The 27,582-nt window shown below is 51.8% G+C and overlaps 1 protein-coding gene across 8 annotated transcripts in view; it reads left to right on the top strand.

Moving 5' to 3' along the window:
* MSI2 (musashi RNA binding protein 2) overlaps window positions 1-27,582 on the top strand; it is a 394,546-nt gene that overhangs the window by 315,987 nt on the left and 50,977 nt on the right. For all 8 annotated transcript variants that reach the window (XM_067021862.1, XM_067021865.1, XM_067021861.1 and 5 more), the window contains exons 8-10: window positions 1,249-1,331; window positions 17,400-17,514; window positions 26,911-26,985. In XM_067021862.1, the coding sequence (XP_066877963.1) occupies window positions 1,249-1,331; window positions 17,400-17,514; window positions 26,911-26,985 (273 nt within the window). The remainder of the gene's footprint in view (window positions 1-1,248; window positions 1,332-17,399; window positions 17,515-26,910; window positions 26,986-27,582) is intronic.

The raw sequence follows: 27,582 nt of genomic DNA, 5'->3' as shown, positions 1-27,582 counted from the left end.
GTATCCTCCTATGGCAGAGGGCAGAGAAAGCACGCTCTCTCGTGTCTTGTATAAGGTCACTAATCCCATTCAAGAGGCCTCCACCCTCATGACCTAAATGTCCCCCCCCCCGCAAAGGCACACCTCCTAACACCATCACGTACGTTAGCGTAGGATTTCAATATACGAATTGGAGGGAACACAAACATTCAGTCCATAGCAGAGGTTTGGGTTGTGACGTGAGGGGGGACCCAGAGCCCAGTCTCAAACCGTGAGGCTCGGGGGGTGGGGTGGGGGAGGGGCGTCCCAGGATGACACGTAAGTTCGATGCAAAGTCAGAACTGGAACCCAGATCTGCTGCCTCCCCCTCAGGGTGTCTGTGCCCCTGCATGTGTTCACGGCAGCTGCGTTTCATCCTGTTTCATCCGAGGCAGGGTGCCATCCTGTGAGTGGGTCTGTGTGTCAAAGCCGTGCTTACCGAGTGGGGTCACAGATGGGGCAGCGTGCTGGAACCCAGTCGGGGGCGGGAGGAGAAAAAAGCGAGGGGCAGGAGGGTAGCGAGAGGCACTCAGGATGCTGAGCAGCGGGCGCCTGCCAAAATTCTTCAGTGCAGCTTGTCTAGCAAAGCCGGTCTCCAGCCGAGTAAATACAGTGCAGAGCTGACGGGCTGACAGCAGGCATCAAACAGTCTTAAACTGCCCCAAATCCGCAGCGCTTTTGAAGCAGCAGTAGAAAAAGGATGCCTACGCAGAACAGAGGCCTGAAACTTTTAATAGTTTCTTCCAGGCCTCAGGATGTCCTGATGAGGTATTAGAGGAAGTAATTCAGGAAGAAAAGGACAAATAACCGCCTCCGTCTGGAGGCCGACCCAAGGGCTGGCCATTCAATCGCGGAAAGGGCAAGTGTGGCCCCGCGGTGATCCGCCATGGTCGTCCGTCCCCCCCACCCCCCACCCGCCTGCCTCCTGCCATGAGCCGCAGGCTCTGACCCTTGTAAATAACAGACAAGTAAATTTCTTGTTTGCTTCCGGGCAAATGTAAACCACATGCGCCTGCCGCCTGGGGGGTGAAATCATTAACTTTTCCTCACTGTTGGAAGGGTGCGCTGTACAAATTAGACATCGTTTCCTCAAGCTGGAGGCCCTTCCCAGGGATCCATCTGCCTTCAGCCCAGGAACCTGTCACCACCACAGGACATCAGAGAGCGACGTGCGGGCCAAAGGGAACTGAACTCACCTCTCCTCTCTTTCTCCCCTCCTTTTTCCTTTAGGGTTTGGCTTTGTCACTTTTGAGAATGAAGACGTTGTGGAGAAAGTCTGTGAGATTCATTTCCATGAAATCAATAATAAAATGGTAAGTTGGTAGGGGTTGCGCCGAAATGTGATGTTGCCTCCCTTCCCCCATATACACCCCTTGTCCTGCAGACTGCTGCAGCCTATGGTCATGCTAGGAGGTGAGAAGGGTGGGCATACGTAGGGACCAGACAGTTCAGCGATGTGAATGGCAGGAGTTGACAAGCTCTTTCTGTAAAGGGCCAAATAGGATATATTTTCAGCTTTGCCGGCCATACAACTGACTGTCCAGCTACAAAACCTCCACACACAATGTATACATGGATAAGCAGGGCTGTGTTTCAATAAAGCTTTGTTTAGGGACACTGAAATTGAAATCTCATGTAATTTTCACATGTCACAAATTTTTATTGATAGCCATTTAAAAATGTAAAAAATCATTCCTAACTCTTGGGCTCTACAAAAGGGGGAGGGGGGGCAGATTTGACCTGCAGGTTGTAATTTGCTGACCCCTGGCTTAGGGTATACATTTGCTGTTTAGATTGGCTTTTGAGGGGGTCTCTCTTATATATGAAGTTTTATCTTCATGTATAAGATTCTCTCTCTCTTTGGGCCCTGCTGGGTAATTAACCTTCTTCCCTTCCAATCAGCTAGATAGTTTTACCCTCATGATTAGCCGCTTTGGCCTCCTTTTGGCCCTTTAAAGTCCCTTTTCCGGGCAGGGCACCCTCAACAGGGAGGGGGTTGGATCATTGAAGTTTAGGGGGGCCGGCGCAGGCCTCCCAGAGGAATGGCCACCAGAGGGCGCCATACCATGTGCAGTTCATGCATGCCGGCTTGAAGTCTCAAAACTCCCTTCTTCCAATTGAGTAGGTGGGTGAGAAACCCTTGTTGGTTCCAGAAAAAATGGGAGCTCAGCAGGTGTTTCTGGAGCCATAAGCAGGTCCTTGAGAACCAAAACATTTTGGTTGGCCAGCAGAACCTCCAGCCCCAAGAGAAGAGGGAGGGCAAATTTGTGTTCACTTGCAACTGTAACTTTGATATTTTCTTCCTTTAGTCAAAACATTCCTTTGCTTCTGAAACATGCATTCAGATACACGTTGTATATTGGTCCATATGTGTTCGCTGACTTTAAATTAAGTAATAGAGCTTTTAGCATGGATAAGATCAAAGCAATCTGCTTAGCATGTGGTGCTACAGGCCTGATTCAATATTTGACTTGCTAATTTTTTCCCAGGGCACTAAAATAATATTGTTCCTATTGTTCCTAGCCATCATCTGCATCTGAAATGAAAATACTGTTTCTTTGCATTCTGTGGTGTGGAGGTGTCAGCTCAGGCATTAAAATGGTACAGAGGAGATAAGTGTGTAGGAATAACCCAGGTCTAGAGAGACAGGAGGCTTAAAAGGAAACCTGCTTCCAGTGCCCGGAGACCTTGTCTCTCCTAGCCAGGCCAGCTATTGACGGACTCCACTGAGGGCTGCCTGGGCAGCGGGGAGTGGAGGGGGCAGCCCAGGGCGCTGGCAGCCTCCATGCCTGTCCTGGCAGGACTTAACGTAACGGTTCATCGGGAAAGCCCGGTGTAGACTGGCAAGAGGCCTCGCTGTGCGGCCACAAATGCATATGTGCGGCCCTTCACTGTTGACTGGCTTGGCGACGAGCCTGAGACACAAAGTGGGAAAGGGCTTTCTTCTCCCCACTGTTCCCGTGGGGAAACAGAGGCCCAGGGGATATGCCCCAGGGCCACCCGGATAGTGAAGGAGCACAGGCCTTGAGGTATTGGCTGCCAGGTGAACTGTACAGACGACTGTTTGAGATTGGAAGTGGGGAGGCGAATCCCCAGATGACGTGGGGGACAGTCAGGAGGTAAGAGTTTCAGCCCCAGAAAGGTAACCGGTGGGCTGGCCTGAAGCCACAGAGGTTTGCAGCCATTGTCCCCAGTCTTTCACACTGGTCACCTTCTTTTCCACTCAGGTGGAGGCCGACTATGGCAGGTGCAGGTAACCGTGTGCCAAGGGTGAGGTTTCTGTTTTCTTTCGAATCTGGGGCTGGTAGTTGTTCTTTAAGAGAAGAAGCCGAAATGGAAGTAGGCAAGAGGAATGGGTTGGGGGTGGAGTGGTCCGGAACACAGAAGCCCGTAGAGGCGTCACTGCAGGTGCCCAGCCCACCCCCACCAGGTACAAGCCCTAAAGGGGACCTCAGAGGTGCTGGGATAGAGCAGCAGCGCGTCACTGCTGGTCACAGGGCCTGTGATGACCACCTCGTGGGGTGGCTGGCGCCTGGAGGAGACACCACAGCAACAGCACAGGGTCAGGCTTGATAAACGTTAGCTCTTGCCATGGTCCACATCACCATCGATGAAAGGACTTCTCCGGCAAGCTCTCCTCCTCCAAAGGGTGGAATGTGAAACGCATCGGTAGAGAAGCCCGAACCCTGAATTGCTTTGGATTCTGTGATAACTGGTTTCTACTTCTGAGGCCCAAACAAAAGGGAAATGCATTTAAACTGTGCTATGGACAGAATTCAAATGAGAGATCGGAAAGACTGAGAACTCAGAGACTGCCAAGCAGAAACAGGGGCGGTTGTGAGAATGTACGTAGGAGTGTTGTGTAAACTGGACTGTGGTTCGAAACTGTAAAGACAGATCTCCCGGAAGCTCCACAGTCTCTCCGTGAATTGGGCAGGAACAGAGAACTGCGGGGACCGCCCCCCCCCGCCCCCCCGTTCCCACAGAGTCCTTGGAGCTACCATTTTCTCATATTCACAGAGAGGAGAGGTCTCACTGATGAGTCACGGAGATAGGACTCGAATCCAGCTTTTCTGGTTCTTAACCGAGTCCTCGTGTGCCTGGCACTCAGTAGGCCCTATGTAAGTAATCGTGTAACGAATAAAGGATTGGGTGAGGGACCACGTGACAGTGAGGCACATTATCATTGCCAAAGCCATTTCCCATCTAATTTGGTTGGTGAATCTCCTGGTCATTTGTTAAAATGAGGGTCCTTCCCTGACGTCCAGGACAGCCAGCAGCGGGCACGAATGCTTCTGGCTGCAGAGGAGCGGGGAAGCCGGACGGCAGGAACTGACACACGCCCACTGCCAGCGTCGAGGCCTGGCCTTAAGGAGACCGCCTCCGTGGCGGTGGTGGCAGCCGGATGGGCAGAGAGCCCCACCTGGTGCTCCGGCACGAGATCCCACGAATAGCCAGTATTTTTGAGAGCTAACTCCATGCTTTGCTGAGTGCTTGCTTTACGTATGTCATTTGACTATCACCCACATCTGATGTAGGTACTAATTATCATCCCCATTTGACAGATCAGCAGGGTGAGGCAGAGAGAGAAGTTAAGCGGCTTGCTCAGAGCCACATGGCCAGCGAGTGGTAGCAGCAGATTTCAAGCCCAGAAAGCTAAGGTCCAGAGCTCACATTTGTACCCAGTAGGCTGTTTCCCGTTCTCCAGGCTGAAAGAGACCTGAAGGGTCATCTCACTTGGCTACAGCCTTGCAAGGCCACTGACCACCCCTCCCAGGCAGCCGTGCTGTGGCTTGGGTGGTTCCCAGTTCTCCTAAGAGAAGGGCAAAGGACACAGGCTCGCTCGGGGCTGGATTCCCGGCTGGGAAGAAGGGCTGAGCTTCTAAGGGGTTCCTGTCGGCCACAGGCATCTCCCCCACCCCCCAGAGACAGGTGAGCAAGGGCCATGGGGGCAGCGGAGCTCAGGGCCTGACCGATGAGACTCAGCTCCGTCCTCCGACCTGGCACAGTCAGAGCGCAGCGCAAACATGGCTCACACACATGCGCACGCGGGGCTGCCTGGTGACCGTCCGGAGGGGGCTCCTCCCCGGACACTCAGCGAGCCGGCGCTGGTGCGGTAATGACACGTCCCTCCCGCCGCAGGCCCTGATTGAAGCAGCGGGGACACTTGCCTGATTCGTCACCAGCACAGCCTCCCAGGGCCTCCCGGTGCTGCAGGGAGGCAGGTGGGAATTGACAGAGACCTGCCAGGCTCCTCAGAGGCCTGGCTCAGCCCCCATCTCCAAGGAGTCGGAGGCGACGCCCGCCTCACCGGGTGAGAGCTCGGGGTACATTTAGAAAGGGGCCGGGCAGGGGCACTGGTGATCCACAGCAGGACATCGGCGGTCACCAGGCACGGCGCCAGCAGCTTACATGCACGCGGTCATTGTCCCATCGTAGAGAGGGGGACAGTAGAGCTCAGAGACTTCCACAGTCCATGGCTCTAAGGGCAGAGCAGGGATTTGAACCTGTGTCATTCTGGCTCCAGCCCTGGGTCCTTCCCACTCTACCCTGCTGCCACCTTAGACAAACCAGATCATTGAAAAATCTGGATTGATTTGACTGGTAAATATAAGGGTGAGTTTTTACTTGCCTTATATAAGGATTACTCCAGAATTCCTTTAAAAACTCCTTTTCCTTGTTCCTTTAAGGTGATCCAATTTATGAAAATTGCTAAGCACTTGGCAAGCTTGTTAGGAATGCAGAGTGTCAGGCCCCACCCCTGATGTACTGAATCAGAATCTGTATTTTGACAAATCCACAGTGACTTGTATGCACATTGAAGTCTGAATGCACTGGCGAGGATCACTGCTAATGAGATAACGTGGGGGGTTGGGTCATAAATCATCCTTCCAGTGTCAGAAGGAAAGAACTCGGGAGTGAGGGGCCTAAGGCCCGTAGAGTAAGGAGCCAGCTGAGCTGGCCTGGCCCGGGATCGTCAGGCCAGTCTGGGACTCCTGGCTCCACTGCACACTCCCTGTGTGTTCAGAGACCAGATCTCCTCCCAAGGAAGCTCTCAGTGTCGGGGCGTCCCCTCTGGTTTGGGTCTCGGAGTGTTGACTGCAGGTGTGTGAGGCTCATCCAGTGGGTGATGGGCTGGATCCTTGAGTGACGTCGCATGTCCTTGTCCCCAAGTTGGGACCTGCCGGGTCATTTAGAAACACCCAGGACTTGCCCAAGCCTGAATCCCAGACCCACCACTGGTTATCTTGTGACCCAGCAAGTACCCCACCTGTCTGTACCTGTTTCCTCCTCCGAAAGATGGGATGGATGATGGCCACTGCCTTTGGCAGCTTACAGGAAGTGCTGGTTCAGTTTCTGGCCCTGGGAGGTCTTGGCCTGCTCTGTTGCCGGGTGTATAATCTGGTAGCCTTGAAGGAACAGGCCTTCCCGAAAACCTCCTTAGTAACTGCGTTTCCTCCATTTTGCCTAAGCCAGGCACCAGCCAATTTTTTATAAAGGGCCAGATAGTAAATATATTAAGCCTCAAAGGCTCTACGTCTTTGTCACAACTGCTCGACTCTGCCATCAAAGGGCAAAAAGCAGCCACGAATGGTGTGTAAATGATGGGCATGGCTATGTCGAAATAAAACCTTATTTACAAAAGTGAGTGGCTACTGGATTTGGCCTGTGGGCCGTAGTTTTCAACTCCTGATCTAAACTGATACAGCTCAGAGCAGGCGGTCTGCTCATCTCAATGGGCCCAAGGAAAGGCTCTCCGCCAAGTGGTCACCGAGGTTCACTACTATTGAGTCAGCATTTTACTAGTTGGCAGGGGAACGGGGGTGGGGGGGGGCGCGGGGACAGCAAACAGACGCGAGGGTTTGGGGTAGCAGCCTGCGGAAAGTAGCAGCGCCTTCATTCTTAGAGGGCTCCAAGCACTGAGCAGGTGGGGAGTGAAGGAACGTTCAGAATGGAGTACTGTCAATCCAAGAGGCCTTCCCGACAGTGGTGCCACGAACCCCTCACCGCTGCATGCCCCACAATGCAGCCACTAATTGCTACTCCTCGTGACCTTGGGCAAGTTACTTGGCTTCTATGCTTCGGCCCTCCTCTCTGTAAGACAGGTAATGTGTCTCCTACCATAGAGACTGCTGGAACTAGGACTTGTGAAGGGTTTTACCAGACTGTAGCACGCTCTATCAGAGTGATAAGTTTTCTTATTATCATTATCGTCATCATCACTATCATTATTCTTAGAATCATTATATTGAACAAAGATGTAATCATAAGGTAAGGCGGTCCTGGACAGATGACACGTCAGTAAAATGCAGGTGTGCAGACCTGGGCAGGTCTGGGACCTGAGTCTCCAGGGCAGGAGGGGGTGAGTGTGGGTACTCTTGATGCTCTGGCCCAGGGGGCCGGGGGGCGCGGGGGTCCCGCAGGAGTGGCGAAGGCACACAGCCTGCACAGCAGAGCAGAAGAGGCCCCTGCAGATGGGATTTTCTAGGTCCCAGAGAAGCTGACTCGGACATTTCCGCTTAATCATCCTTTGGAGAGGTTACAAAAACCCCACTTCTAAGGTCAAAGCCTGGTGGGATCTCAGGCTTGCCACCTTCAGCTGGGGCACAGTTGGGGGATTAACCCCCAGAACGGGGGCTTCTGGGTGGGAGGGAGCAGGAGGACGGGAGAGCAGCAGAATCCTGGGTTGGCCTCTTGGACTCGGGGCTGTGGTGCTGCGTCAGGTGGTCCGTGGAGGCCCCAGGCTGGGGTGCGTGCTGACCCCCGGCAGGGTGCCCCAGCGACCCAGCACGCTTCCCCTCCCCCCCGGCTGCCCCTCCTCAGCCTGAGGCCTGAGAGCTCAGTTGGGCGCCAGCCCAAAAGTGGGGAGCATGGGGGGGAGGTGATGTGGGTGGAATTTACTAGGCTTAAGTGTTCACCATCCTATTTGTAGCCTCATTCTCACTCCTAAGCTAATTTTAGCCATCCATTCTGCTTCTGTTGCCATCTATAAAGTGAGAATGTCAAATGTAACATTAAACAAGCAGGATGAAGGCAAAAAAAAAAAAAAAGAAAGAAACGCCAGAGAGGCACTTAATAAATGAATGTGGTGTTTACATGGGAGAGGGAGAGGTCCTTCCCCGCCCACCCCCCATCGCGCACGCGTGCGCACCCATCCACACGTGCCGTTTGTGTATCAGCTGTTTGTACCAGCTCTGTTGTGCCAGCAGCAGGATCTCTGTGTGGAGGGAAGTGGGGGGAGGCAGCCGGGAGGGCTGCGGTGGTTGGGTGGTAAATGTCTGTTGCTCTTTAGGCAGAAGTAATTTGGCCTGCAGGGAGGTGGCCTCCCCATTGCCCGAGCTCTGGCTCGTTTGCCCTTCATCTGTCCTCTGGTGAGGTCATTGCAGGGGGGCTGGGGAGAGCGGAGCATCCTTCTCAGTATCTCGGTGCCGAAGGCCTCTGTGCTTTTCCACGTGTGCTACCCCTGCCTCCCAGGGGGTACAGGGTCAGGAGGGGGGGCCTGGAGACGCCTGGAAGAGGCTGCTCTGCTCCCCTTCTCTGGGGCCTGTTCTTCCTCTGACGGCACTCACTTGCCCTGCCCGACTTCCTGGGGGCGTGTGAGCCGATGCCCAACCTGCCCTTTTATTTTATTTTCTTTTGAATCGAGAAATGAAATTAGGCCTGGGCAGGGTCTCTGGCAAAGCCCACCACAGACTGGGATAAACACCCAGCTTGTGGCAGAATTGGGGCACCTGCTGGAGGCTGAGGTTTCTTTTCACTTTGAAATGCCCTTGCAGGTTCCCAGAAATTTAAAAAAAAAAAAACAAAAAACAGCTGCTGCTGCCACCATCAGCTTTTTCCCCAAATAGTGCAGCCTGGGAAGCTCCCTCAGCACACCTTGCTGATGAAAGCAGGAAGACGGGCCTATCCGGCCAGCACGTTGAGGAGGTCAGGGAGAAGGTTAGTGGCCGCGTGCCAGGTCTCCGAGCCTGCGGGGTGGCGGTGGCGGCCACTTTCTCCCTTCCGCCCTGCTCCCCAGGCTTTGGGATTTACGTTTTAAGTGCAGATGTGAACTAGCTTTATCACCTTGAAAGGCTCGCACCTAGGCTCCATGTGGAGGACAGTCAGGTGTGACCCAGCTAATTTTATCCAGCGCGAGCACTTGCAGGATTAGCTAGTTTAATTTCTTAGCTCACTGCAGCCCCGTGGGGTGGGCATTGCTGTTACTCTGTTATACAGATGAGAAAATTGAGGCACAGAGAAGTCAGGCAATCTGGTCCCAGCTCAGAGCTGGTAGTGGAGCAGAGGCAAAACCAGGGACCTTAGCCTCTAGGCTAGGCTGCAGGACAAGGTCCCCTTGGATCTGGGCACCCCTTGGAGGCTGCGGTGGACACTGGGCATGTGTCTCCGGACAGGGTTAGGGACCAGCCCCTCTCCACTCCTTGCCCAGACTCTGAGCGACATCCTGAATTCATCTGTGTCTCCACCCGGCCCTGCCTGCTGAATAGGAGCTGCTAATGGTATTGGTTTATGACTGTTTTCACTTCGCCCTCACTGATTTTAATCAAATACTGAGCAGAGGAAACTGGATGACATTAGTCCCGGAAGTGGTGGGGAAATTAATTCTGGAACTCGGATCAGGGATGGCCTTGTGGGAGGAACAACTTCCGAATGGACCTCGACAGGTGGATAGAGGGAGGTAGGGAAGGGCTGGCCAGAGGCCGAGAGGTGGGGACAGGGGTTTTGAATTGGAGGACCTAGGATTGAATCCTCGCTTCGTCATTATCTGGCTTTGTGACCTTGGACAAATCCTTCTTCGAAGCCTCAGTTTCCTTTTCTACTCTAACCATGGGGTGAGTCGGGCCAACTCACGGAGGAAACGGGGAGTCGATTAGTGAGGGTCTTGAGAACACAGGGCATTCTTGGAGGACTTCTGTGTGCCACGCGCTGTGCTTTATGTTTATTACATGTATGTGTCATGACATATGTTCTACATTGTATAATATATGTGTACACAGAGACATACACACACACGAGGATGTGGTGACTATGCCTTGAATACGGGGAGTGCTCAATAAACAATATGTTCCTTCTTCTCCAGAGTGATTCTGCTAACTAACCAGAGAGGGCGGCCAAGATTCTATAGCCGCTGGGGCTCTCAGTGCTTGTCATGAATCGGTCTGGGCCACTTAGAGCAAGCGTGTGTCCTTTGGAGGTAGATGTTTCTGCTGGCCTCCTTCACTTCCCAGGCTGGCATTTCCCTTTCGATTTGCACAGTAACCCCCTCTTCCTTAGACTCCATGGCGGGGGGGGGGGTTCCCCTTTCTGTGAGGACCCCTTTGCATTGGAACAAGACAACTTATCCATACAAGTGGGTCCTCTGGTGCTTGGCCACACGCTGCTCCCTGTCTGCAAGGACAATGTCTGATGGAGATGTCTGGGGAAGGGACGAAGGCGGGGAAGGGACACGGACCTCCCTTCCACTCACTCGCCCGTCTTGCCTGGCTGAGGGTCCTCTCTGCGTTGGCAGAGGGCACAAGAGCTGGCACTGGTGAGGCGCAGGGATGGCCAGATGGCTGGATGCCCTTTCCCGCTGGAGTCAAGGGCTGGGTCTTCCCAGGGCGGCTGCCAGGATTTCCAGGGTGTGGTTGCTGCCCCTGGCGTGATGGTGTCTCAGGCCAGGTGTTCACCCAGCTGCCGTCCTGAAACTCTGAGTGATGGTGGGACAAGGGCCCTCATCTTCGTTTGCAGCTGCTGCATGTTCTCTAGCACATTCTGTAGCCGCCGTGCTCTTGAGGCCGACTCTGGGCACCGTGCATCGGGCGGGACAGTAGACTCAGTTCCTCCCCAGGGAGCTTGCCTAGCCTTTGTCTTGCTCTGCAGGATCCTTGAGGGCAAGAGCCCCGTGAAGGGTCCACCCTCCTGGAGTCTCCAGAAAGGCTTGTAATTGGCAAAGAGGGCAAGAGAGAGCAGCAGGCAGGAGGAAGAAAGGCTGTGATGGGGGACACCACAGTGGGGGGCTGTGTGTGGTTTCCGGGGTGCAGCTCACCCCGCCTGCCTCACGGGAGAGCCTGGGGAGCTGCTGGCTCGGGGCAGCGCCCCAGAATCTTTATACCTGAGTGTCATCGCCCTTCCGCTCGGAGCCTGGGGGCTGCAGGAGATGGTCAGTTTGGGGCTTCAGAGAGGCATTGCTGGCCTGGAGCCCACCGTGACCTGGCTGGGGAGGGGGTGCAGCTTGAGGCAGAGGAGATGCCGGTGGTCAGGTGTCTGTGTCTTTCGGGCAGCCTCCCCAGAAGGATGGTGCCCACAGCAGAAGCCACAAGCCATCCCCCGCCCCCCGAGCGCTCGCCCACCCCGAGAGGCCTGACCTACAGCTGTCCCCTCCTCTCCTGCCAGCCACATGGTCCAGGTTGATCTCTTTGAGATCGATTTTATCCTTTGAAATAGGCCCCTTTCTCCCTAGAGGAGTAAATGGTTCTAACATGACCTGTTTGGGGCAAGAAATGAAGCTTCAAACGCTGGCTTCTTCAGGCCACACAGATCTTCCTTGTTCTGGATGGTAAATCAAGGCCACGGCTGCGGGGCTTGTGTTTCCCCAGACTGAGGCTGGACCAGGCTTCCCTCCTGGCCCTGGGGCACGTGCTGACCAGGGCCGTTTGTGTAGAGACCAAGGAAGAACAAAAGCCTTTTCACTTCCCAGACCGTGGCATCCTTCTCAGACTGCCAGCCTCTTCCAAAAGGTGCCCGGCAGGGAGCTTGCCTGAGCAAGGGCTGCGGGCCAGCTGGGCAAGAGCGGCCACTCAGAGTAGCTGCGGGGAAGCTGTCCCCGCTGAAGTCCCAGCGCCTTCTCCAAAGCCAATGCCAAGCATCGCCCCCCTAGAGAGGGGGTGGCACGGGGCCCACTGCCTTGGTTGGGCCGTGACAGCAGGCGGACCTGGGTTCAAACCCAGCCCCACCAGACATAGACTGGTTCTGAGGCCACAGGCACCTCCGCGGGCCTCCGCTTCCTGTTCTACAAGGTGGGCATACTGCTATGAAAGGGATCATTGGGTGAACTGGCCAAATAGGAGTACAGAGGCAGATTAGATACAAGTATTTTATAGATGCTAAATGTCCTGAGGTTGCTAACTAACTGTACTGTGCTCACGTAAGGAAACGTCTTTATGTTCAGGAAACGCAAACCGTAGTGTATGCAGCCCCCTCTCAGATGGTTCAGGGAAAAGTACATGGTTATAGACGAAGAGTGTGCAATTGATAAAGCAGAAGCCACACAACGTTCACAACAGGTGACTCTGATAAGGGGTGTGCAGTGACCTTTGTGCTGTCTGTCCTCTTGAAATTCTTTCTAAATATAAAGTTAGAAACAGACCTCCTCACTGAGTTGCTTTGGACCCAGACGGGTGGAGGCGTCCCACACCAACGAGCCGCCTGCACAGAGGGCTAGAGACCACACGTCACCCTCACAGTAGCCTCCGATTCACCCTCTGGAGGGACAGCCGCCAGCCTAGAAGTTCTGTCGTTGAAGAGGGTTCAGCCCGGCCATCCTTCCGAGCCCATCACTGCGTGGGCTACAGGGAAGCCACACCCTCTCCTCCAAGGCCAGTTTGCCAAGCAAAGCAGCCTATGTGGAGATTGGAATTTTAAAGCAAATCCATCTCGCTTTGGGGGCTTGGCACGTCTTGGCATTTGGACCCCGGTGTGGGGTTACTTTGGGGCTTTGCCAGCCGTGAAGCTTGAAAATGGAGACCTCATCTTCCTGGTGTGAGCAGTTGGTCACAAGAGGCCTCTGGGGCTTCTTACGAGCAGCACAGATCCCAATGGAACTCCCACTGCATCTTCTGTCCCTCCACCCAGATGACTTTCTCCAGCTGCCATTTGCAACAGTATTGATGGCAGCCGCGGTGAGAAGCTGCAGAGGTGAGGTCTGAGCTGTTGATTGAGGACACCTGAGACCCAAGCCTTGGCGATGTTTCTCCCTCAGACTCCTCCCCCACCAGGGCTGCCTGAGAGTGAGCGCTTTGGGTGTGGGTGGTGGGGAGCATATAACCATAAATGAGGGGGTCTCACCATAAAAGGGATGGTGCTGAAAGAGCTGGAGTAGCAGATCTGACCACCAGGAGAACCACTCCTATTTTGCTTCTGTTTACCTGGGGAGCCAGATAAGTGTCTCTGGGGCTGCCCTGGGAAGGGAGCCTCAGTGCCCTGCCTTGTGCCCCATGGTGAAGGCAGCCCCCAGCAAGCCCGTCACCAAGGGTCCCGCTGTCCTGTCTGCTCACTGCTCTCTATTGATCTCATGCGATAGTCTCCAGAGATGGCCCCTATGACCTAGGCCTCCCAGCATTCATGTCCTTGAGAGTGTCCCCCTCCTACACCAAATCCAGGCTAGCCCAGTGTAACCGGTAGAAGGTGATGGAAGAAACGGTGTGACTCCCAAGGCTGAGTTAAGAAGCTGGGTGGCTTCCGCCTCGGTCCCTTGGGACGCTCATGCTTGAGACACTCCCTCTTGGGACTCAGCCACCATGCTGGGAGAAGACCGAGTGCCACGGAGAAGCCGCGATGAACAGGCTTAGCCAAAGCAGCATCCGATGCCCGCCGGGGGAGGGAAGAAGGCACCTTGGCTCTCCTCCGAGGCAGGCTTCCTCTGGCTCCGTCCCCAGCCATCATGTGACCACAGCAACATGAGCGACCACACGCAAGAGCCCCGCTGGGCCCACTCCGCGCTCAGAGCCACCAGGAAGCACGATAAAGTATTGCTCAGAGCCACCGAGTTTGGGGGAGTTTGTCGCACAGCAATAGAAAACTGGGACAGCGTGTGGCCGGATGACTGAGCGTGTAGAGCTGCGGAGATGGACTGGCTCCCCGAGTTCTGGCTCTGACTGTAACTCTGGTGCTCCTGCCAAGTTCTCTGGTTTGCCCAGGGCCCAGTGGGAGGAGAGCGGGGATGGGGGTGACTCAATTGTAGGCTCGCTCAAGAGGTGCCAGAGGCTGACGGGCCTGCAAGTGACGAGGGACAGGTTGACAGATGAATATTTGCCTTAATGTTAGGAGAACAAGGCAGTCAGGACCTGTTCTTTTCATGGACTGACGGCCCTTGGACGGGGCCCTGCCTTGTGTGTCTCTGCACCCCCTCTGCCCAGCGCTCGCTGGGCACGTCGCGTTCCTCAGCATCATGGCGTCAAGTAGACCGGGTCCCCCTGAAGGAGCGTGTAGGTCAATCCGTGCTCTGCATGGAACCTCACTGAGGGACCAGGAAGCAGAGGCAGATGCCGATCCCTGCCCTGAGAACTCAGTCTGGTGAGCCAAGGACAGAGTTTCATGCTCAGCAAGCCCCAGGCCCACTGCAAGGACTCAGGATCCAGGGGGAGAAAAGCTACGCCTCTTTCCCCTTTTGTGTGCTTTCTTCATATGAGATCATCAAAGGTAGCGAGGGCTGGGGGCAGGCCTCCTGGTCCTGAGAAATCTTTTGAGAAGCCTTCCGTGCCAGCTAGGCCAGGCCAGGCACCCTAGCGCGACTGCTGCCTTTGGCTGTCACTCAAGTGCCCGGGACGTGCGGGGTCCCCCAGAGAGAGCGTGTGCCATAGCCCCTGGCCTCCGGGAGCACTCACCGTCGACACGGAGAGGGGTTGACAGAACCCGCGCAGCCGGTGCCGCCCGAAACATCACCAGCCCAGACAGCAGAATTCAACAGAGCTGCCAGCCCTGTTCTGTGAGAGGAAGAGGAGGTGGGTTTGTTTCAAATACTCCCATTACAGTCAGTTAACCTTTATGTTTCCTAAATGAAAATTGTATAAACCTGAAATTTTCGTTGATCAGGTTGCCTAGGAACAGGCAGCAGGTTTTCATAAGACAATGCAGGAGATTGTCACCGATAGGGCTATTAGGAAGCTGGTTTGCATTTTATTCCCGATCCCGGTGTTGGCGTTAGGTAATTATCTGTCTGCCTCTGCAGAGCACACCCATCTCCCCAGGCTCAGGCAGCCTCTTGCAAATGAGGCTTCTCAGCCTGCTTCTGAGTCCCAGGGATGGGATCTGGAGTCCAGGAGCACAATGTCAGCTCTGGGCTTCTGAGAGAAATCGAAAAGACCCAATTCTGATGAATTCATTTCTTGTGAATCACCCCACCTCGCTTGCCACAGGAATGCTCGAAGCAAAAAAAAAATGGAGGAATAAACAACAACAATAGAATGCACAATGGAAATAAAAGAACAAACTAAGACAACTTTGACGTAATTTTTTTAGTACTTTTCCCCATATGATATATACACTTGTTGATTTTCCAAAGGCACTGTAATTTGATTTTTTTTCCCCACCTCTTGCATTTAGGGTGACCAGCCGTCCTGGTTTGCCCGGGACTGAGGGTTTCCCAATACCCGCGTATGGTGTTATCAGCCTGCTTCTCCGTAGCTTGGATGAACCAAACTCGGCCTAACTCCCTGTTCTTAGACATTAAGGACATTTCCTTTATTTAAAAAAAAAAAAATTACAATTAATGCTTGTAGTGAATAGCCTCATCCCTGCAGGATAAATCCCTGTAAGTAGGATTTCTCGGTTGCAGGAAGTGTATACATTTATGGCTTTTGCTGTTTCAAAAAGACACGTTTGGGGGGATGTATGCTTCTTTATTAGCCATTTTTTTAAAATTAATTAATTTATTTATTTTTGGTGGTACGTGGGCCTCTCACTGTTGTGGCCTCTCCCGTTGCGGAGCACAGGCTCCGGACGCACAGGCTCAGCGGCCATGGCTCACGGGCCCAGCCGCTCCGCGGCATGTGGGATCTTCCCAGACCGGGGCACGAACCCGCGTCCCCTGCATCGGCAGGCGGATTCTCAACCACTGCGCCACCAGGGAAGCCCTATTAGCCATTTTTGAATTGCCTGTTTGACTCCTTTACCCATTTCTCTGTGGAGATGCTCATCTCTTTCTTTTTCCTCTATAAAAACTCTTTGTATTAAACATATCAGTCATGAATGTCGAACCATTTTGCCCATTTTTTTAAAGCATGCGTGGTTGTCATTCTTTAAAGAGCAACAATAAATACTTATGATCCGGCGTCTTTGAAGAAAGAGGAGTTAATATTTTAGGTAATTAAAGCTTCCCCCCAGCCTTAAGCACTAAAATATTTTTTAGTTGAAGTATTTGGAATGAGAATATCTCCATAATGGATAATCTGTGTAGGTCCTTTTTAAAACAAAGTACATTGCACGCAAGTTAACTTTTTCTTCATCTCTCAGACATGCCTTGAGCAAATAGTAATTTAATGTGTGATAGCGACCCTCAGCAGCTGTTGAACTATGTGAAGTTTTGGCTCCTATACTATATGGCCCCAGACTGCTTTTTCAAATAAGGTACCTGATTCTTGTCTTTTCCCCATCACTATCAGGCTGCCATGCTGTTAGTTCCGGCAGCTTTAAGCACTCCTGCCTTGCTCTACGACATCCCATCTTCATCAGCGATGGGATTGATTACTGGCTAACAAGGCTTGTTAAGTCTATCTGTAAACTAAAAGCAAGTAAGCGCTGGTCAAGGGCCTAAGGAACACTGGTAATAACAGTGTAGGAACTTCAACAGGCAGCAGTTTTACTTACCTCTTAGGGTTTGTATTACCTGTCATTCAGGTTGTTAAGTAAATGACTTCTGGAGGTGAGCAGAATAGGATTAGGAAATTTTGGAGGCAGAGGGGGAAACAGAAAGGAAAGATTCGCAATCACTTGAAGACATAGCTGCAAAGTGAGAGACCGGTAATCTGTGTTTAATCTCATTACTTCCCTCGAGAGTGTGCTGGGGCAGGTTTTATGGAGATGGTGGCATCGCTGACCTAGAAATTTTAAAAATCCAGCTTCTGGGCCTGCACCTGCTGGGATATGGCTTAGAGCTTGTTACACAAGCCTTCTGATGCTTAGTTTTCTCATCTGTGAAATGGAGCTAAGACTAACTGGCCTGTCTATTTAATGAGACAGGATCAAGTGGCCTGCTATGAAGAGTCACTGACCTGATGGAGCCTGAGAGGAATGTGCAAACGTGTAAAGGGCTGAACGATGATGACGGATTATTACTATCGCTGTTGTTGTTATTCACAGACGCATCCAACAGCCATCGCCCGCCTTCTCACACCTTCTGTGCAGGTTTCAATTTGAGCTCCAGCCCACACCTGTGCATCTTCAGCTGATGTCCTTGCTGCCCCTCCAAACCCACTCTCATCCTTGTAGGTTTTTGCAGGATTTGCACAAGTGGTGTGTTTTCTTCAATATTTATTTTGCAGGCCATTTACTCGGCACGACTGTTTTTACAGTGAGTAAGGAGCAAGGCTAAAAATAACTTAGCTGGTAACCAGATCAGTTCTGCATTTGACATTTACATGGAATTCATTTGCATCTCATTTGTTCGCCTTTCTGTTTAACAGGTAGAATGTAAGAAGGCTCAGCCGAAGGAAGTCATGTTCCCACCTGGGACAAGAGGCCGGGCCCGGGGACTGCCTTATACCATGGATGCTTTCATGCTTGGCATGGGGATGCTGGGTGAGTCTGGGCCGGACCCTGGGGACTGGGTCACCTTCCAGTTGGGCAAACTGCTTTACCTGTCTGAGGCTCAGCTTCCCCATTTGTATATGAGGGTGATAATCCCTCTTACAGGACAGTTGTGACCATTAAATTAGCAGAGATAGATAGATAGATAGATAGATAGATAGATAGATAGATAGATAGATAGGCATCTTGTCCCATGCCTGGCCCATAGAAGGTATTTGATACTATTTTTTTCCCTTTCCACTCCCCTTTTTAAAAGGAGGAAATGTTTACTCTCTTTGCCTCAGCGCTCTCTGCTGACTGGGAGTTCTTAAAGACCTATGGACTCCTGGCTGGCTTAACTTATGTGGGCCGAGGCTACATTTTCTAAAACTTGGGAGAGGAGGGGATGTGGTAATGGTGGGCGACAATCCTGTCTATTTAAGTGATTAACACTTTTCTCTTGGGATATCAAAATTTGTGTTTAAATGGGTGTCTTAAATAACCTGTTTTTTCTTTATTTGCCAAAAAAAAAAAAAAAATGATGAAAGACAAAGTATGTTTGTTCTGATGAAAAATGATCTCTCCTGGCTTTTAGAGAAATTGAGTTGCATATTATGCCCCTTCCTTAAAGGTATCTCTGTCCGTCCTGCATAGATAATTGAAAATCTTGCCGCTTAAATGGCATGAAAGATGGAGAAAGCAGTGGAGAAGCATAATGGTGTGGGTCGCAACAATAATTAGAAATTTCAAGGCGAGAGAACGGTATTTTAGTGCACGTTATTGTGTGTGGGGAAAATACTAATTAAATGGGATAAATGGTAGTTAATGGTAAAATTCCATTCAGGCACATGGTCTGTCTAGTTTTAATGGGTTTCATTTGGTTTGACTAAGAGTCCTTCTTCTATATTGTTTGATAAGCTCTTTATGTATTTCCAGATTTGCTGCTGTTTAAATCATTCTTGGCTCAGTTTTAAATTTATAAAACTTTTCTTGGCTTTGGAATTTAGATCTTTAAAAGGATTGTATCTATTTGTCTGAGGAAGTAACAAGGAAGGTAAAGTTATTTTGAGGAACTTTAAAAAATGGAAAAGGATGCCATGAGAATTCTCAAAATGGCTAAGTTGTTAAAGCTAATGTTTTAGCTTTAACAGAGTTTCAAGGAAAATTCCTATTGTAATTCTTTAAAAATTGGCCAAATGATTCTAACACTTATCTGGAAAAAGAACCACATGAGAATAAATAAGAAATTTTTAAAAAGAGAAATGAGAGAGAAGAGAGTTTGACCAAATATCAGAACATAGTCCCAAACTACAGTAATTAAAATAGTGTGGCATATAGGAAAGCACCTGTTGATAGAAAAAGTTAAGGAGCCTAAACTAAATGTGTTTCTATGTATGAGTTTAATTATTATAAAGAAATTAATTTTAAAAAGCAATGAGAATTATTTCCTGGTTGACTATAAGACACTTGTAGCTCTTGCTCTAAAAATAATTTGTATGTGGCCTTTACCTTATGTTATATACCAAAAGAAACCCCAAATGGATTAATATTTCCAAATTTTAAAATAAAATCTTAAAAGAGTTGAGCCCATTACTGCCTGCTGGCTTTCAGAGTCTTGAATTTTAAATGATGAGTATAAAGTCCCTAGGGCACCATATGGGGAGCTTTTTAGGATCCACATCTTCAGGAAGTGCCCCCACCCTTCTGCCTCTCACTTGATACCCTTTATGTGAGTTATCACCTACCCTATGGGTTTCTCTGCTTGCCTGGGGGAGGTTCTCTTCCTGGGGAAGCAGAGGTGTGGAGCAGAGCCAGCTCACTCCTGTCAGTTGCCAAAGAGCAAAGGTGCGGCAGCTGTATTCTCCCCAGATGCCAAGCAAGGGCTCGGGGCTCCACAGACCAATGGTTTCATAATGGGAGCCCAGGCAGGTGCCTTGTTGACCACAGGAGGCATTCAACAGCAAATAGTCCTTGAGCACCTACTGCGTTCCTGGCCCAGGGCCAGCACTGGGAGACTGTGCCTAACAAGGCAGATGTGGTCCCTGCCCTCATGGAGCTTGTGGTCTAGTGAGAGAGGTGACATTTAACAGCTCATCACACGGATACGTTATTACTCATAATAGAGTTGTGAGGTGCTTTACGGGCACATAATGAGGAATGGAAACTAGTTGGAGGAATCAGGGAACACCTCCCTGTGGAGGTGACATCTCAGCTAGGATGAGAAGGATGAGCAAGCCAAGGGCCATGCAGGCAGAAGAAATAGCTTGGAATGTGAGGGTCCTAGTGTGGAGCCCCGAGGGCCATCAAGGCTGCTGCTGGGCAGGTCCAGGCAGTGTGTATGTGAGGAGAGGTGGTGGGCCGAGTGGCTTGGACCACAGTTGGTGGTGGGCAGACCCACATGGTCCCTGTGCTTCTCCAGATGCCATCTGATTGGTTCCTGCTCTCTGAGGGATGGAAATGTGATGGATGCCAGGTGCTCACTCATCTTCCCCGACTTTGTTCTCTCATGTTTCAGGTTATGACTTCCCTGAGCTGCAGTAAAGAGGTAGTAATAGCTGGTTTAAAATGTCATTGTGGTTGAGTCTATAGTTCTTGAGTCTATAGTTCTTGAGTCTAGTTCCTGAGTCATAGACTCCCCCCAGTTCATACCCATCCCCCAGTTCATACCCATCCCCCATACCCTTGCTACTTAAGGGTTTGGCCTTTTGCCCACGTAGCTCTGGTTGAGGCTGCCACCAGGAGAAACCCCTATGCCCCAGGCAGGCCCCCTCAGGTCACCGAGGCTCTCCTCCAACCCCAAGCAAGCAGAGAGCTCTTGGGTGGAATTGATGGTGTGGGTCTGGCTTCCACCAAGGCGGGCTGTGTGGACCACAGGAAAGGGCTCAGGACTTCAGAATAAGGAGATCTGGACTTCTTGTCTGGTCGGCTGTGTGAGTTCAGAGGGACAGTCTTCTCTGTCCTTCGGTTACCCCATCCATAGGGATACGGGAACCCTCACTTCATGGGGTTGTTGAGGATAAATGAAGCCGTATCATGCCCAACCAGTGCTGTATTTTGTCAAGTTCAAGCTGCCATGGGTGGTGGAATGCACCTTGTGTACCATCCAGAAAGAAAAAATATATACTGTTAACTAAACCACATTGTGAGATGGATCCCACTTTCAGGATGTTAAGATGTGGGGGGAAAAAAAATTGTGTCTTCTAATCAACAAAATTCAGTAATATATACTCAGACTGGGAGCTGTTATTAGTAAGGTACTGGGGAGCCCCGGGCAGATTACCACCCAAGTAGGTATCCAACACCCTGCCGCTTGGCATCCCTTCCTGCCGGTGACCGAGAACATAGCTAGACCTGCATCTGTGTGTGACTTGTGCCATGGCACCTGCAGCCTCCTCCTCGGACCCCCAGCCAAGGGAGTTGTATTATCTTTGAATTTCGACCTCCCAACAAGATCCGTGCACTGGACTCCAGACCTCATCAGCTCCCAGCCCTCCTGAGTTCCCCAGCTACTATGTTGAGGCCATCTAGATGCCTGCTGAGATGGGGCCTCCTGAGAAGTCCCCAAACGTGTCCCCAGTTGGGAACCAGCTCAGCCTGAGGTCCAGGCAGAAGGGGCAATCAGACCACCACCCAGGGAACCAACTCACAATCTCACGATCTGGTTGGCCTGTTGCCTCCCCGGCCAGGCTGGGGTCTTCACCGAGCTTCCTCTGACGCGCTCACCAGAAACTCCCAGGGTTTCCCTCTCTTTCAGCCACTGGCATAGTTTGGCACGCTGGGCCTCTGGACTCTTGGTCGAGGAGAGTGCCATCTGCTGTGCTGTAACTGAAGCCCTTGCTTCTTCCCTTAAAGTGATGTCACCAATGAAGTGTAATCCTTTGGCAAGATGGCCTGACCTGACTCCATCAGTCACCTGGGTCACCATCTCTGTGGTGCACTAGGCCTGCATATCAGTCCTAGAATCACCACCATTGCCACCACCAGCAGTTTGGCTAGTGACCTTGGCTCACACAGAAACACTTTTTTTTAAGTTTGTTAATGAGATGAGGTTTCAGTGATTTAAACTTTTATTGTCCAAAGAGCAGAAAAATACGCAACACTGTTAGGGAGTTTTAGAAGTGAGACTGTAAACCATTAAAGCTTTTAAATCCATTCATTCAACAAATATTTATCGAGTACCTCCTAAGTGCGAGGCATTGTTCTAGATGCTGAGGAGGCACCAGAGAAAGAAGTCTGATATCAGGGAGTAGACATCCTAATGAGACAGCAGACACACTGGTCTATAAATGACTTGGAAACTGTGGAACTAATTTTTAAATACCCTTTAAGATTTTCTCCATACTTCGGGAGGTCTCATCAAAGGGAGGCTGATGAGCGTACAGTTGCAGTTATTCTTTCTTGATCTCTCTTGCTGTGGCAGCAGACGTTCTTGGGAGGAAACCTACAGCTGTTTTGGTTTTAGCTTTCATAGCCTTTGCCCGAATCGTGGAATAATCAGCCCAATGGGAATTCCTTTAAGAATGTGTACGAGAGAAGAGGAGGAGTCATCCTTAGGTCAGTCTCCCTGCCTTTGAGCTAGACAAAACCGAAATCAACTAAGACCCTTAGGAAAGGTATTGTTGCAGCTCTCAGACTTTGTTCGCTGCCTCGCCCACCCAGTGCACTAGAATCTGTTTGGTTTTTCTTAATGAAAGTGAACTTAATAAAAGCAAACATGATTATCGTTGATCTATCTGATTCCTCTTGGCCTTCTCAGCCGTGTAATCCTACTGCCTCTAACTATCTTGACCTCGCTGGGCACACACTGTTTAACATGTTTGGTAGCAGTGATAGAGAAATACCTCATTGCTGAGGCTTTGAAGAAAAGCTTCACCCTGCGGGCCCGGAAGTGGAGAGACATTGCTGACCAGCTGAAGAAAGCCAGAGGCATTCTTAGCAGCGCTGTGAAAGCCTGACCCGGCCTTCCCCAACATTAAGCCCCTCGGAAATGAAAGCAAAAATAATATTTTTTTTGGTCTGGAAGGGATGAGGAGCTCTAATCTGCTGGCATTCACTGATCAGAAGGAGATTGGCTGGAACATATAGCCACTTGCCTAGACTCATTTGTAATTTCAACTGACATTCGTCTTTCCCCACAATATCTGTTGAGGTCCTCCCCAAGGAGCTCTCCATTTGTTCAGCTGTTTTCTAGTAAACAGAGGAAACTCAAAATTCAGCTTTTCGTTTTCCATCTAGAGCAGCACAATATGCACTAGAACTTTCTGCGATGGTAGAAAGGTCCCATATCTGCACCACCCACGATGGTGGCCGCTAGCTACGTGTGGCTATTGAGCATTTAAGATGGGGCTGAAGGGCTTCCCTGGTGGCGCAGTGGTTGAGAGTCCGCCTGCCGATGCAGGGGACGCGGGTTCGTGCCCCGGTCCGGGAAGATCCCACATGCCGCGGAGCGGCTGGGCCCGTGAGCCATGGCCGCTGAGCCTGCGCGTCCGGAGCCTGTGCTCCGCAACGGGAGAGGCCACAACAGTGAGAGGCCCGCCTACCAAAAAAAAAAAAAAAAGATGGGGCTGAAGAACTGAGGTTTTCTTTTTATATAATTGAAATTAAATTAAACTTCAATGGGACAGCACAGGTCTGGAGGAACCCCTGCAACTCCAGATGATTCTGGGGGCCCAGCGTCCTTGTAGACTATGGCCTGGAAAGGGCCCTTGGCACTTGGTGTCGCCTCTGTATGCAGACCTCATGGAGCCACCGTGGTGCCCCAGACAACGCTCTGCACGCCACGCAGCAGATGTGTCACACGCTGGCAGCTCCCTGGATAAACAGCCCTGTCTCTTGTCTCTTTCCAGTTGGGGGCCTGGTGGGAGCAGTTTTCTCTGACTCTGAGTAGCTGAGTAACAGAGCCTGGAAAAGGATGAGTCATGTGCAAACATCTTCTAGGGTTGGAACAAAGATCTAGAACCACCACGCTGAGAATTCTGCCAGCATCCCAAAAGGGGGGTGCCCCAAATGAGCCAGCTGGCAAATACAAATTCTCTTGTTGATTTCTGATTTTTTTTTTTTTTCCCACAATGGAAAGCCTGTCTGCAAGAAAGGTGATCATCCAGGCAGAAGGCTCGGTTTTTTCCTTTTTGACAAGAGATAATTACTGTGGGCTTGATCAGGCATCCAGAGTACTGGAGCAAATAAATTGTGCAGTGGCCAGTGAGGGAGGGGCCCAGCTGCTAATGGAAGCGGTGGCTGGGTCATCTCAGCGTCAATGTGGCTTGATGGAGCGTCCGCATGGGTCTGCTGTAATGGGCTATTGATATGCAGCCAGCCAATTTCCCCCATGTGGCTGGCAGTCTGAACCGCTGGAGCAGAGCTGGGCTGCACGGCAGTAAATGAAGAGGAAAATTGAAGTAATGTTGTATTATAAATTTATGATTTCATCTGCCCAACCCAGAGGATGTTCGGCGATGGGAGGTGGAGATAAGATCCCCCACTCGGGCAGTTGCCAAATTCTCATCTTTGCTGTACAGGAGACAATTTTGACAATGCCCGGGAAGATTGGGGTGAGGCCCCAAACTGGGGTGAACTTGACCGTGCTTTTTCTCATTCCTGGTGAAGACTTGCGAGTGTGCCAGGAAGTAGGCAGATACAATGGAATCATACTGGTGACTCGAATCAGGGAGGGACTGGGCGTTCCACCACCCTCCACCCCACCCACCCTGAGGAAGTCTCGAAGGGGACACACAGGCGTAGGTTTTTGCTGTCACGTTAACACTAAAATATTTAAGACCCCCAGCACTGAAGTTAGAGGCAGAGGAGTCATTTTTCACTAGGAAAGCCCTTGGGCAGCAGTGATTTGGCTGTTTGCATATAATTCATTAATCAATATTGTTGAAATAATGGTAAGAAGTCTATTGCTGAAAGATCTCATTTCATAGCAGGTGATTAATTTGGAGGAGAATTGGGCTGGCCAGCCATGAAATAAATACCAAGGAAGGAGCCAGTTTGTGTGTGTCCACTTAAGGCACCCCAGTCCCCGTCTCTATTCTTTGTCCCTCTTTCTCTCTTTCCCCATTGGGTGCCAGAGCTCAGCGACTCACTGGGGTCTGTTCCTCTGCAGTCAGGACAAAGCTGCCAGGTCATCTCGGTGGGTCTGGGCAACCCTCTGTCAGCAAGGCACCAAGTGCTGGGAAATAAACTCATGCGGAAAGAGCAAGCCGCAAGACCCCTGTGGGGTGTAAACAGATCAATTGGCCAGTGAGCTGTGACTGCAAATTTGGAAAGGCTCTGGCCCAAGCGAGGGAAAGGAGCCACAGCTGGTCTCTGTTGAGAATTGGGGCCCATCAGCACTTCAGGGGACCTGCAAAGCTTTCTACAGATGGCAAGACTCAAGCTCCCAGAAGGAAGGGAAGAACCCCAATGGCATGGCCTTGGGCCAGAGGCAGGGCTGGAACCCATCTCCTGATGTCTAGTCCAGCAAACTTCTGTCTTAGGTCTGATGACAGGTCTTCTGGTCAAGGTAAAAGCTGTGACACCAACAAGCAGAGGAAAGTGAAAGAGGGTGGGTCCCACTTCTGGGCCCCCTTCAGCATAAAAGACCCGCAAACTCTTAACTCGTGACGCTGCACCCAAGCTGGAATTTAGTGAATGATCCTGGTCCTCAGCCATCACCTGCGGGGGCAGAAAATGCTTGTGACATGTGAGAATCCACCATGGAAGTGGATGATGAGACTCCAGAGCCTGGGTTTAGGGTGTTTAAGTTGCTGTATGGAGCCACAAGGATACATGTGGAAAGCCGCCACTTATCGGCCTTATGGTTGGAGGGCGTGGAGACTGTCCTAAACCTGCCCATCAAAACGCTTTCTACTAGCATTTTGGTGACAAAGCAACAGAAATAACTGGCTGCTGTAAACAGTAAAAGACATTATTGGAAGGGGCTTGGGCAATGGACAGAAGTGCCAGGAAGGCTGGGAAACAGGCAGGAACTGGGGAGCTGGGCAGTCAGCCACAGCCCCACCAAGGGACAGCCCAGGAAGGACCCGGTTAGGGGGCCCCTGTTGCCACCAATGGACCCTGGGCTCTGCTGCTGACACCAGAATAGATTCTGAACCGTCCGCCTTCCTCTGCCCCGCTGGCACCTGCAGAAGACTTGCACTGGCCCAGCCCAGGTTCACAGTCTGCTTCCCAGCTGCCAGACTCAGCAAGAGCAGGAGGGAGGCCTTTCTGCTTCCATGATGGGAGGCAGGCCTGTCTCCCAGACTCAAACACAGAGAAGGGGGTTCAGGTGCTGGGCAGCCGAAAATAGCCACAGGCATCCCGTTCAGAGGTCAAAGCAGAAGTCAGACTGGCAGTGGGGATGGTGGTAAAGTAAGTGGCAGGCTGGCCAGGGTGGTATTTGAAGAGCGCGAATGGACTGAATTTCTTCTATATTGAGCCGAGGGAAGCGAAGGGAGCCTGGCGGGCTGGGAACGGGGCAGCCATGGGTCTGCTATGGCCAGTGGCATTTCCGTCCAAGAAGGCTACCCCAGCCTTCTTTGTAGCCGAACTCAAGAAGTCGGGACGTGAGCAGTGAGGGTCTGAGTGAGGACCACGAAGGGTAGGGAGCTGCGGTGACATCTCATGGGGAGTTGGTAAGTGGTAACTGATGGGAGACGACCACAGGGACGCCAGAACTTGCCGGTACTTTCCTCTGCACCCCATGCCCAGTCCAGCAGCGGTTTCCACAGACACCCCTCGGTGAGCCAGCTCCCCCACGTAATCTGCTGAGACGGGCGCCTGGAAGGAGCACGCTTGCTGGGAAATGCCTGTCGAGGCTTTGGGTTCACGCTGGTGGTGCACATTTAGTACAGCCAGGCCCTCCCTGTTCTCCCAGGGCCTTGGGAAGATACGGTGGAGTGTCCCTGCTTGGACGTGGCTTGGTCCCTGCGTCCCCCGGGCCATGGCTCACTGGGCCCAGTGTTTTTCCAGAGGCACAGAGTCAGCCCCGAGTTTTGCCCCTAGCCTGTGACCCCACCCCGCGTCCCTTATGCTCTGTCCATGGTGCTGACGAAGGACTTTAATCTCCTACTGTCAATAGCCTTAAGGTAAAGTACACACGGGGGTAAGCTCTGCAAATGTCAGCGCCTGGCGCGGGCCGAGGGTCTGGGGCTAACCTGTGGCATTTACTCTGCAGGTTCAAGAAAGTGCGTGGGCTTTGGGGGGGTCTCTCGGCCCAAATATGGGCTAATCACCAGCAGGCTGACGGCAGTGCCCCAGCCACGGGCGAGGGGTGACCCAGGCCCTGGGTAAAGAACCCCACGGGAGACAAGTGATTTTGTGGAGGAAAATAACTCAGACTGTGTCTCACTCCTGCCCTCCCTCGGACTCCCCCAACCTGAAGCAGCTGCACTAACCGACATGGTCTTTCTGTCTGTGTTCAAGGCTACCCCAACTTTGTGGCAACCTATGGCCGCGGCTACCCTGGATTTGCTCCTAGCTATGGCTATCAGTTCCCAGGTGAGTGGCTTTGTCTCCCAGGGCTTTGGGGACATGGGAGGTGGGCTGCATTGGGGGGAGGGGGACCCCTAAGGAGAACCAACTCATGCACACATCCATTCACAAAGTGACCTACAGGTGCTAAGTTTCAGATCCACTTGACCTTGTATCCAGGTCAGGATGCAGCCCAGTTTCTGATTAACTGAAGTATTTCACTGGTCCCCGGTCGTTGAGAGTGGCTTGTAGGGGGAAGGGAAAGAACCAAGACAGGAGCCCTCCCTCTGCTTTGCCTTCCCTTTTCGGAAACCTCTTCCAGGTTCTCTCTCCTTGGGGAGGGGACTGAACTTGGGGCCCAGGGTTTTCTGTCACCCTGTGCCTCCCCAGCATTCACGTGCCTCGCTGCCTAGACCTCACCTTCCTTCCTCCCCTCCTCCGGCTCCAGCGCCCTTCTGACGTGTGTTGGGTGTGCTCTTGGGTTTGGGTCTGCTTTGTGTCCTGAGTGATGGTGGCGGGGGGTTGGTGTGCTTCTCCCTTCCCTCCATGTGGGCGTCAGAGACTCAAGGCAGAGCGCCCGGTGATACCCGCTCACGCGCCCAGGCTGCTCTAGCTCCCATGTAA

Source organism: Kogia breviceps, chromosome 19, assembly GCF_026419965.1.
Source record: "Kogia breviceps isolate mKogBre1 chromosome 19, mKogBre1 haplotype 1, whole genome shotgun sequence".
Classification (NCBI taxonomy): domain Eukaryota; kingdom Metazoa; phylum Chordata; class Mammalia; order Artiodactyla; family Physeteridae; genus Kogia; species Kogia breviceps.
The sequence above is the reverse complement of the archived record's forward strand: the minus strand, read 5'-3'. Positions and strand labels throughout refer to the sequence as shown.